This window comes from Salvia splendens, chromosome 16 (assembly GCF_004379255.2).
Source record: "Salvia splendens isolate huo1 chromosome 16, SspV2, whole genome shotgun sequence".
NCBI classification, from domain to species: Eukaryota; Viridiplantae; Streptophyta; class Magnoliopsida; order Lamiales; family Lamiaceae; genus Salvia; species Salvia splendens.
The window spans coordinates 33,372,837-33,384,961 of NC_056047.1; the positions used below are offsets into that span (position 1 = coordinate 33,372,837).

The 12,125-nt window shown below is 40.9% G+C and overlaps 1 protein-coding gene across 1 annotated transcript; it reads right to left on the reverse strand.

Annotated features, from left to right (window-relative positions):
* Positions 1-6,336: 6,336 nt before the first annotated feature.
* Positions 6,337-11,666, reverse strand: LOC121771097 (transmembrane emp24 domain-containing protein p24delta9-like). Its single transcript, XM_042167889.1, has 4 exons — positions 11,324-11,666; positions 10,553-10,762; positions 6,775-6,851; positions 6,337-6,691 (listed from the first exon to the last, which is right to left on the reverse strand). The coding sequence occupies exons 1-4, from the start codon at positions 11,534-11,536 to the stop codon at positions 6,547-6,549; spliced, it is 645 nt and encodes a 214-aa protein (XP_042023823.1). The 5' UTR covers positions 11,537-11,666; the 3' UTR covers positions 6,337-6,546.
* Positions 11,667-12,125: the final 459 nt, after the last annotated feature.

Here is a 12,125-nt window from a genome sequence, read left to right on the forward strand (position 1 = left end):
ACTTGATCAGATGCATGTGTCTTTCAGGGAACTTGTCTGGAATGGCTTCCGTATTTTCTTTTTGCAGATGTTGGCGTAGGTGACTCGCCTCTATGTTTTCACATCTTCTCCTATCAACTGCTTCCCACTCAAACTCCTGTACAAGGAGTAACCATCTGATCAAATGCGGGTGATCTCCTCTTCGGCGATAGGTATTTGATGGTAGCATGGTTTGTATACACCATCACTTTGGAACCTCGTAGGTGCTGTCTGAACTTCTCAAATGCGAAGACTACTGATAGCATCTCTTTTTCGGTCACATCATAGTTCCTTTACGCCTGACCCAAGGTTTTTGATGCATAGAGGACAACATAACTTTCCCCTGGATTTTCTGACTTAATATTGCTCCCAAAGCACAGTTACTAGTCTCACATATTACCTCAAAGGAGTGATTCCAGTCAGGGCCGCGTATTATAGAATAACTCATCAATCGATCTTTCAGAAATGGGAACGCGGCCTTGCAGACATCAGAAAATTTAAACTTTACGTCATCCTGGGGAAACTTCATCAAGATCTGGGCTCTTCCGGCGAAATCCTTGATGAGTCCTCCACGGGCCCTAGGGTATTTTAACAAGGCTCTGATCTCCTCCTGGTTAATAGGGTACGGAAGTTTTGCCACATGAGTGTGCCTTGCCATGACTGTTCGAGGTTCCGACCAGTTTGAACTTCACTTCTTGGGCATTAGCTGGGGTTGGTGTTGGAAGAGTAGTTCTTCCTGTTTCTGCAATCGTGGTTTGACTGTTTTGTGATCTGTCTGGCTGTACAAGTCCTTGAAAGCCATCGGTGATGCTGATAAGGAAAGTAGTTACCTTGTAAACGAGGATTCCTTCTTCAGCATTCCTTTTAATGGAGCGGCTTGGTCAGGTGGTCTCTCGACCCTTCTTGGTTGAGTAATCTCTCTTGCCTCGATTGGTTGTGACGGCTGGCAAAATTCCATAATTGCCCTTCTAATGGCTTGATCATCCATTGCTCCAGTCACTGTCGTATCAAACCATTCTGCTGCCCCTCTCTTCAGTTGTTCATCTTCAGTGTAACCAGAGGATGGCTCTTCGAAGGATTCCTTTTTTGAATACTTCTGTTTCCGAGGGCTGATAGTGTTTACTATTTGTATGCTCTCTCTGCCCTGTGGCTTTTTTGCCGCTTCATTAATGCCGACCGTAAGTCGCTCTCCTTTAAACTCCAGATTAATTGTCCCATGGCGGACGTCAATGACTGTGTTGGCGGTGGATAGGAAAGGTCTCCCCAAAAGGATCCCAATAGATTCATCTGCTCCTGGTTCTGTCATTTTTATAACAAAGAAGTCTGCGGGATACATGAATCTGTTCACCTTGATGATTTCATCTTCCAGAACTCCCTCGGGGTAAATGCACGACCCGTCTGCTAGCTGTATTTCCGTATTGGTTTTGACGAGCTTAGCATTCTCCAGCCTCTTGTATATAGAATATGGCATAATATTGATGGAAGCCCCTAGGTCGCACATTGCGTGCTCCATTTAAACGTTTCTGATGGAAATTGGGAGCGTAAATACCCCTGGGTCAGTTCTCTTGGAGGGAAGATCACTAGGTTGGATCATACCGGTCACTTCCTCTGCTTCGACCTTCCTCCTCTTTTCAGCACCATGTTCACAGATGTTTGACTCTTCTTTCGCTATGACTTGATCAAGGGCTCTGGATTCAAGGCTTTTATTAAGACTTGTCCTGGATGCTGGAAAACTTGCAGTTGAGCTCTGATAAACTCCTTCTGATTTCAGAGAGACTGTGTTGACATTCTCTCGCCCTGCTGGAGGTTGCACTGTAGCCTAAATCTTTCCTTCATTACCTCTTTGCTCGCGTAGTGACATGGCGACCTGAGATAACTGCTTCGTAAGCATTTCTAATCCAGCTCTGTGTTCTCTCTGGGCTTCCTGCATTTCTCGTACAGCATCATGGGACTGGTGTGGAATCATATCCCCTGGACCTTCATTTTGCTGCCTGTTATTTCTCTGATTAAATCGGTCTCCTCCATGGCCTTGCTGGTAAAAACCGGAAGACCCATACTGCTCTGGTTGGTTCTGGGACAGATGATTTTTTTGGTTTTCTTGGAAGTACTGTTGGTTCCCTTGGGATTGCTGGTTTCCCCTGTGGTACTGCAGGACATAACTCACCATTTGATTACTTGGTTGCCTACCCTGGTTGCTATACTGAGGGGCTTGGTGTTGGTACCCCCATTCTCCTTCCTGATGTCGGCTTGACCAGTTAGGCCGTCCTCCACTTGACCAGTTAGGCTGTCCTCCACTTGACCAGTTCCTTTGAGGTCCACTTGACCAACCTGCCTGACCTCCTTGCATTCTATTCCCTCCAGTGTTTGGTCTATCCAAGATTCGAGCTGGCCAGTTGGACTGCCCGTCAGAGGGCTGTACCTGTTGTGGTTGGCTTTGATTCTGATCAGTCCATCTGAAGTTGGGGTGGTCCCTCCACGGAGCATCTCTCTGCTTCCCCTGGATCCAGTTTTCATTTGTGTTCCAGTGGCCTACGGCGTTTACTTGCTTTACCTCAGGGGGAAACTCGCAGTAATAGTAATGATGCTCTTCTGGCGGTGGCGGCTGCGGTACATACTGTGCCTCCTTCGGTGCAGGCGGTGGCGGCGGTCTCGTTTTTTCTACTGCTTCCAGCAGTTTCTTCTCCATCTGCTCAAATCGAGCCTCCAGCTTTTCATCATTGCGCGCCTCAGCTGCGTGCACTGCTCCTCTTCTGTACTGCCCTCGAGATGTTTCGTGCGACCGCTTAGCCTCAATCAGCCTCTCCAAAATATTCTTAGCTTGGCTAAAAAGGGTTTTTGAGAAATCCCCTTGTGCTGCGAGGTTGAGGTCGTTCTTGCTGTCCACCGTGAGTCCGCCATAGAAGATCGAGTAGATCTCATTCTCTCCCAGCTTGTGGTTAGGGCATGCTTGAAGCAGCCCTTGGAACCTATCCCAGTACTGGCCGAGGGGCTCGTCATACTCCTGTCTGGCTTCTGTAATTTCCCTTTTTAGGGCACTTGTTTTTTATGTTGGAAAGAAACGATCGAGGAATATCATACGTAATTCAGCCCACGTCCTGATGGATCCTTCCGGCAGCCTTGACAGCCAGACACCCGTATCGCCCTTCAAAACAAAGGGAATAGCCTTAAGCCTGTAATCTTCGGACGTGGATCCAGCTGGCACGGGCTGAATATCACAATATCTGTAGAATTCTTCCAGGAAAGCATACGGACATTCCTTCGAAAGGCCATAGAAATGGGACAAAACGGCTAGTACTCCTGATTTGATTGCGAGGGTCCGCATTGCAGGAGTAGCGGCGATGGCATGTGTGGGCTCTCTCTCATCATGAGCGTGTAGAGAGCCGATCCCCGAGTCGTCAGTGACAACGACCATCTCTGCTTCCGTTCGTTCTGGTGGTGGTGGTTGTGTTTTCTGCTCGGTGGTTGCTGCTGCTTCTAATGCGGCTCTGCGACGAGTGATGATAACGCCGGCTTCCTGGACTCTCCACTAAGTATTAGTTCTTCTGTATATCAAGGGATGATTCCAGTAATCGCCTTGGTGGTACCTTCTCATCAACAGCAGGAAAAATAAAAAAATGAGAAACAAAATTATATACACCTACGCACTACGCACAAACATAAAGTAACACCATGCTTCCCCGGCAACGGCGCCATTTTGGAAGGACTTGGAAAGAGGTCGAAAACACGAATAGAATGCGGATCAAGTTATATGGAATGATAACTAAACCGATTGGATCAGTTAGCAAATGTCGTTGCCACTTAATCAATGCAATCTAGGTCTCGCCCTTTCCGCCTTGCCAAAGTAATTAATAACTCCCAATTTTGCACAACTTTAACAGTAAAGCGGCAAGTTCGGGGTCGATCCCACAGAGAAGTTGGTGTGTCGAGTGTGTGAGTAGTGAAAAGGGGGGTTGGCTGCTGCCACGCTTTAACTTGGGAGTTTTAAACTACTGGTTTTAATCTAGACAGAATTAAACTAGCTAGCTTAATCAATGGAAATTTAACTACTGGATCAAGTGAATTGCAGGCAATAACAGAAAAGTAAATGCGCGGATTATAAGCAAAAATAACTTTGATTAAACTAAAAGCTGAGTACAACGTGAAATTTAAACTAAGCTAACACTTTGGAATCTAAGAAAGCGGTAAAAACTGAGAAAAATCTCAGCGGGAAACTTAAGATAACGCTAACAGAAATGAGTATTCTGCAGTGCTCCCTTTTAGTCGCCCTTTAAACTAAGCTATCTAACTAAGCTAGAGAACTGAACTAAACTAAGCTAGAGAGCTGAACTAAACTAAGCTAGAGAGCTGAACTACGCTAAATAACTAGGCTAAGCTGAACTAGACGGAAAGTAAAGTCTCGGATGCCTTCTTGTGGTGGCACACCCTCTATTTATAAGCTCGATTCGACCGCCAGCTGGATAACGATCTTGACAGGGAATATTCACTCATTCTGAGAGTGTGCGACTCATTGATTGCTACGTGCTGTTCTTCTAGAATGACGACGCTTTTTGGTAACAGATTCGTGACTCAGCTCGTCCTTGCGTCTCATATTCCAGCACGTGTCCCCTTCTAGAACGTCATCCTTGATAGCAGAATGGTGCGCTGTATCCAGCTCATTTCCTCACGTGTTCTTCTTCTAGAAGACAGCGGTCCCACATAACTGCTTGATCGCTCCCCCTTGATCAACTCACCCGATTCTTGGCCTTTTATTGCCTTTTGTACTTGCTTGATCAGTTCGGCCTTGCTGCCTTGGTTAAGTGGTATTTCTGCACATTTAACACTTGTTTTGCGCGATAAACCGATCAAGTAGCATGTGTTTCACCCTTAAACCGATGCATGAAATGAGCATTATCAATGGATAATAGTGTTGACCAATAACTTTTGTTTTTATTATAATGAATAAATAATAATAATAATAATAATAATAATAATAATAATAATAATAATAATAATAATAATAATAATAAAATTATTACTATTGTTATTATTATTATTATCATTACTTTGACTTGTACAGTGGTGATTTATTTATAAGCTTTTGGACATTCAAAGAAACCAGATTGATATATTTTTATATAGTAAGTGAATCTAGCTTTAGTCGTAATTATAACTGAATACAGTTATACGTATCAGGGTGCCGTTTACAGTTGTGACTTAATTAAGATAGATAAAATTAGAATGAGCGTATCCTAATTTATTAAGATGGATTTGAGTTTTGAGACATTTCAAATTTTTTAAATAATGTAAACTAATTTTATTTGTTCATATCTCATTAATAAAATTAAATAAATTATATCATTAAAAATAAAACTAATTAATTGTAAAAATAAGCGTCCCCTTATCCTTAGGACTCAACTTCAATCACATGCAGTGAATTGCTCAATTTCCCAATCAAAAGTGCCTAAATTATGAGAAAATAGATTGTTAAAAAAAGGTTAGACGTGCCTTTAGGCTTTCATGCACGAATTAAGAAAAGCATTGATTGGCCGTTAGGTTTTCATGCATGAATTTCGAGAGAATTCTTTGTCCTAAGGAGTTCCGGGAAAACCTGACAAAAAGTATGAAGCATAGCGATGAACAGATTGGAAAACAGTCATTCTTAGGCAAGATGCAGATGCTGCTGAACACTTCCTTGGCTTTTAGGCCTTTCTCGAATGTGAAAAAGTTGGCAATCAATCGTTGAAAAAATCCCAGTTTATGAGTGAAATCATGGGAGAATCCATGATCGAGATCAAGAATCCCATGAGCTGCGCAACAAGATGAAGCCTATGGGGACTAAAAAATGATCCCAGAGACAAAAAATAATTTAAATAATACATCATTCATTATTTTCAAAACTTATTTGGGAAGTCAATGATTTTGTTTGGTAATGAACAATGGTGTCAATCCAACATTTGGAATGATCCGATCGTGGGAACCCAACAAAAAGGGGATATTTTTTGGGATAGGGAGACTTAAACTAAACCTATAATGATATGCGGCAGAAAGGATTTTGAGGACGCAATATGAAGATGCTTTCGGGTCATTTCGACGACATCTTCATCAATGAAGATAGGTGGTCCAACAGCGGAAGTAGCGAAGCCAACCATAACGATCTAACACGAGGTGGACAACTGGCCAGCTCGGATTCAAGAGTTGATAAGTGAAGCGTACCTGATGAATTCTGAAGCAGAGTCCATGCTGCCTTCAAAGTGACAACATGAAATTTTTGCTTTATTTTCTGGATAGGAAGTGGATTCTACCAATTATATTTACTCATTGTACTTGGAGATCATTACCTATCTAGTAAGAGAGATTCAGTAACAAATATGGTTTGAAAATACAAGTATTCCTATTCTCTTGTCTTCACTCAGCTCAATAAAACCACCCTATAAAATAAAATTTATTACACTTCTGTTACAATATCGAATAAAAAATGCAATTCATCTCTTCCCTAAGTATTGTACAGTACTCAGAAATGCCAATAAATTACTCAAATAGCACATTAGATTAAATAAGCTTCTTCTTCTCGAAGAAAGACTTCAAATGCCATAGCTGAATTCCGGTTACAGATAGGCACACAAGAATCGATAGAAAACTAAACCAGAACATCTTGTTGTTCGTAGCTTTATTCAGCAGCTGCATCTCTTCCTCCCTGCAATAACACACCATTTTCCACTAACTCAAACCCCGAAAATCATCGACGTACTTCAAAAAGAGAATCTTGATTTGACTTACCTTTCACGTAGATAGTACATCTCGTCGTGGATGGTTTGGACTGTGTCCAGCATTTTCTTCAGTTCTGTTTCCATCAACTGATCACAAAGGAAGAAAACCCGAGAAAGTTACAAATCAAAATAGATACAAGGGGAACGATTTCAAGAACCATCGATTTTATCATGTCAGAGGATCATAATAAGAGTTGTGTATGATTAAAAAAAAGGGAAACTTCCACCGAAACCAAATAAAAAAAATTAACAGATGTAAGTTGAATGCCACGAGAATATGGAAAAACGAAAAATAATCCAAATCACAATGGTAAACATGAAGATACAACACATGAAGCGTGATTCAGGAATGATTTTAAAAAGTACTATATGAAGCACGATAACTTATCAACAGAAAGGTTCAGAACTAGTTCTAGTGACCTAGTCCAAAAAACTATGCTACATTTTGCGCTAAACACCGCTGTTGACACCGTGAGATACGTACTGATATGGGAGAAGATTACAAGATATGGAGTATATCGTAATTCATTTATTATTCCATTTCTTTATTTTATTCAAGTCAGTTAGGATATTATTTACTTTTTGATTTGTTTAGATTTGGATTAAAATAGAACCCTTAATATATTCATCTATATATATAGATGGACGATCAAGAGGGATGATTTTCCAGGGGATCAATATTAGTTAGTTCCGGCAAGTGCCGTGAGGGTTAAGAATTCGTTCCTTTCTTGGTTAGGAATTCGTTCCTTTCTTGGTTAGGGTTCGTCCCTTTCGTTTCTTTATCAATTTCCAAATCTTTTCTTTTTCTTTATCAATTTCCAAATCTTTCCTTTCTAGTTTATGTTCTTGTTCATCTTTCTCCGGCCATTGCTCCTGTCAATTTTGGAGCAGTGAACGATGGTCAATTTTCGGACAGAAGCCACACTTGATGTGGTTGGATTGGAGAAGGCTATAGCAAAGATGGAGAATTTCTTGTTGAAGTTTCGAGCTTCTCGTGCTTCACCATTGATGACATTTCCGACGTTTGATGGATCTGAGGCTCTCACGTGGCTCGCGCGGGCAAACCAATATTTCCTCATCAACAAAAAACCATCGGATAGACGTGTCAACGTAGCCATCAACGCCATATCTGGTCCATCAATGCCCTGGCTAAAATTGCTTCTTATGCGTTGTTCTTTGTTGTCATGGGACAAATTCACGCAAGAGTTGTTGCGACGCTTTGGAGATGTTGCTATTGCTGCTGTCCGTGTTGCTACTAAGCACAGGAGAATACGCTACACGCCAGCCCACCCAACAGTGCCAAAAAGAACTCTGTTGAGCTACACGCAGCAGCAAATTCAGCTGTTGCTTCCAGCCCGTTTCCCTTAGCAGCTATGGCGTCAACGACTCCACATGAAGAGTTGTCATTCACTGCACTGCCGCCTGCACCACCACCACAACCACCACCTCATCTTCAGGCCGCACCGTTACTCGTGGTTCCACCTTCTGTTGTTGAGCCAACTTCTCTGCTGCACTTCAGCCCTCCACCACAGCCACAAACACAACCACAGTTTGCGACAACTCCTAAGTTGTCCGCCCCTATCAGTGTTGTTAGGGTCGCGGGTCGCACCGGGGCGATTGAGTGAAATTTTGGGTCGCGGGGCGATGAGTCGACCGGGTCGTGCGCCCCACCAATCAAACATGGTAATAGTGCAAAAATTGCATAACACGCTAAACTTTTATTTTTATTGACCTACCATTTCACCCTATTAATATAACTAAGTTGTAGATAGGTTTGTGCTCTTATTATAATATAGGTAATGTATTTATATAACAGCAGCTTATAAAGAAAGAGAGATGCATAATTGCCTATGAAATATTAATTAAACATTTGTTAGAAATGGAGAGCCGAGTAAGACAGAGATGGAGAATGTGTTAAATATTACTCTGTCTATGAGTAATGAGAGAGAAAGAGAGACTGCCTATTAGCCATGCACCACTAAATCATTTATGTAATCTAGGAGAGTAAAAGTTGTATTCCATTTAGTATAGGAGTATTTAAATATTATAGGGACTGTTCATCTTCTATTTTCTTTCTTCTCCACTTGACTGCGACCCACAGTATCGACTCCGGCTCGACCCAATCGCCCCAGTCGCCCCAGCCGCGACCCCGTATCTCGATCAACCCACCCAAGTTGGGGCGGTGCTGGCTGCGACCCTGGCGACCCGAGCGACCCAAACGATATTTTGACAACACTGGCCCCTATGCCACCGCCCCTGCCACAACAACAATTATTTCCAGCACAATCAAGCCCCGATGTTACGCATCCAACACCGGCAAAACTGTTTCTTCCGCTGCCACGATCGTATCCTCTCTCCTCCAGCCAACAGCCCAGGGCCACTGCTTTTCGGCTCCTCGTACAACCTGGGGAATATTGGATTCCCGATTTGTGTTGTCTGCCCAAGTTTTCGCTTCACCGCACCAAATTGATAGGAGTAAAGGCCGGAGAAAGATGAACAAGAACATAAACTAGAAAGAAAAGATTCGGAAATTGATAAAGAAACGAAAGGGACGAACCCTAACCAAGAAAGGAACAAATTCCTAAACCTTACGGCACTTGCCGGAACTAACTAATTGATCCCCTGAATAATCATCCCTCTTGATCGTCCATCTATATATATAGATGAATATATTAAGGGTTCTATTTCAATCCAAATCTAAACAAATCAAAAAGTAAATAACATCCTAACTAACTGACTTGAATAAAATAAAAAAATAAAGATAGCTAATGGAATAATAAATCAATTAAGATATACTCCCTCCGTCAGCCATTAGGAGTCCCAGTCACTTTTGCGCGCTCGTTTTATAAAAATGATAATAAATAGTTAAAGTGGAGAAATGGTAAAGTAAGAGAGAGAATAATGTTACGAAAGACTCTTCTCAACATTATTCTCTATCTTATTTTACTATTTCTCCACTTTAACTATTTATTATCATTTTTATAAAACGCATGCGCAAAAATGACCGGGACTCCTAATGGCAGACGAAGGGAGTACTCCATATCTTGTAATCTTCTCCCATATCTTCATGTCGGTACGTATCACACCGAGAACTAAAAGAAGCAAAAAAATGAGTAAATGACCACACCATGTATGAAGATGTTAGTTAAGAAATTCAGTTTGGACTTTCCACATTGATACTTGGCGTGGTTATCATTCAATTGATCCATTATAAATTCATCGCATCGCGCACCAAATCACATTGGAATCTTAGGTATGCTACATAGATTTTATAAAAACCAACAAAAGCCATTTTGCAGTACACTAGGATTTGGAATGTGCTATTGCAGAAGAAGAATTCTTAACAGTTTAGGAAATAGCAGACTGCAGTGCCAAGAGAGGCAAAGACGAGAAAGCATAATGATATCAAACATAAGTTACATAACCCTTTCATCATGTCAGATTGCTGCACCATTCATGATTGTAAAGGGAAAACCACAATCTTTATGCACCATGATAACGAGCCAGAGACAATCTTTTCATATTTTATTTCTCTACTATGATGCAAGCTGCAAATTATTAATTCTCATGATCTTTCCTGCGGTATAAACTCCCATAACTAGAGAAACCAGTCGTTTTTATCTATTTCCATTCACAAAATGGATGATTATAGGGGATTGTAACAAGTCTAGTTATAAAGTAATCAACAAAAATATATACTAAAACGATATCTTTGAATACAGAAATGCCGATGAGAAACCAAAGAAGCGGAAACAAAACGGAAAGATAAAATGCACAAGATCAGTTACCTCAACAGAACCTTTTCTGACGACACTGGTCCAGTCCTTGGCAGCAACACCCGACTTCCAGTCGAAGTCAACGGTTATGGCGGTAGAAGGCTTGTGATCGGCGGCAAAAAAACAAGCCATGTAATCACCTTCCTCCACTGCTTGAAATGCAAAATGCCCCTCAGTGACTTGGTCTGAATAGTGATGGCTGTTTCCGTACGCTGATGTCACCTGCAAACATACATTAATCAACCAAAGAAAAGAGTTGCAAACTAATCATAAAGATAACCATCATTTAGCAAAAACTTTTCAAAGAGTAGATGTCGGAAATAACCAAAGAAGGGAGCTTTAAGCTAATCATAAACCAGCATTAAGACCTCCGTCATAGGTGAAAGGGGTGCTCATTGCCCCAAATCTAATCTGATCCCAAACTAAGTAAAACCTAGAAAATTACTACTCCCTTCGTTTCCTGAAAATAGAAATTCTTTCCTTTTTAGTCCGCTTCCCAATCCATTAACACTCATTCCAATCCTTTTCCTTCCTCTCTCTTACTTTACCCATTTTTTCTCTTCATCCCTCTTACTTCACCAGACTCGTGTCTTTTTCAAAGTTTCTATTTTTACGAAACAGAGAGAGTATTACTCAAAATTGCCAACAGCATGAGTGAAATAGAGATGCATATAATCAAACAGACTCAAAATCTCATACCCTAAAAACACTATGAAAAAAGAGGAACATCACAAAAAATATTAAAAAGAAAGGAAATTGAACTTTATGAAAATAGAAAATTACCCGAACGGTGACTTTGTGAGAGTCAGGCAAAGGGTGTCCTTCGTTGGGATTTACAATGTGGTATTTTCCGACGGTCATAGAATTGGTCTTGATGTCCTCCGAAATGCATTTGGTGCGGCCGGATTCCAGATCGAACCGAATCGAATCAGCCCGAAGCCATAAAACTGAAATCAAAAGGAGTAAAAAACCCTTTCTTTGGATTGGGAAATTCATATCAACGACGACGGAGAGAATAATCGATGGTTTTTCGAGAAAAGGAAGGGCTTTTTCCCCCTAAGTTTAGAGATATAAGATAGCAGAAGAAGATCAGAGATTGCAAAACAGTCCAACCCTTAATTTTTTCGATTAGCTTCTTCGTCTCATTTTTTTTTAATTTAATCATAATCGCGTCATATGTTTTCAATATCCAATGAGCTCATTCCACGTATGATTTCAGTAGCCAAGATAACTGACATTAGTAACAGTAATTTTTTTTCTTGTTTATCATTAGAGCATCTCCAGTAAGACTGGACATCAAATAGCCCTCACATAGCCTTCACACTGCCACATCATCAGCACTACAATTCTCCTGCCACATCAGCTTGCCACATCAACTGGACATCAAATAGCCCTCACATAACCTTCACACTACCTATCCACATCACTAATAACAATTATATAATTTAATTTACACTCGTATCAACATACGGAATTTAATTTACGAGACAAATACGGAAAATTCGAATAATAATATTAAAATTTCAAAAAGTGTAATAATTTAAAAAAAATACATTTAAAAAAATTACATAAATTTACATAAAAA

Coding starts and splice junctions, on each gene's coding strand:
- LOC121771097 (XM_042167889.1), bottom strand. CDS start 11,536: ATGAATTTCCCAATCCAAAGAAAGGGTTTTTTACTCCTTTTGATTTCA. Junction 10,763..11,323: donor CTCACAAAGTCACCGTTCGG/GTAATTTTCTAT, acceptor GTATGTTTGCAG/GTGACATCAGCGTACGGAAA. Junction 6,852..10,552: donor TCAGAAAAGGTTCTGTTGAG/GTAACTGATCTT, acceptor CTTTGTGATCAG/TTGATGGAAACAGAACTGAA.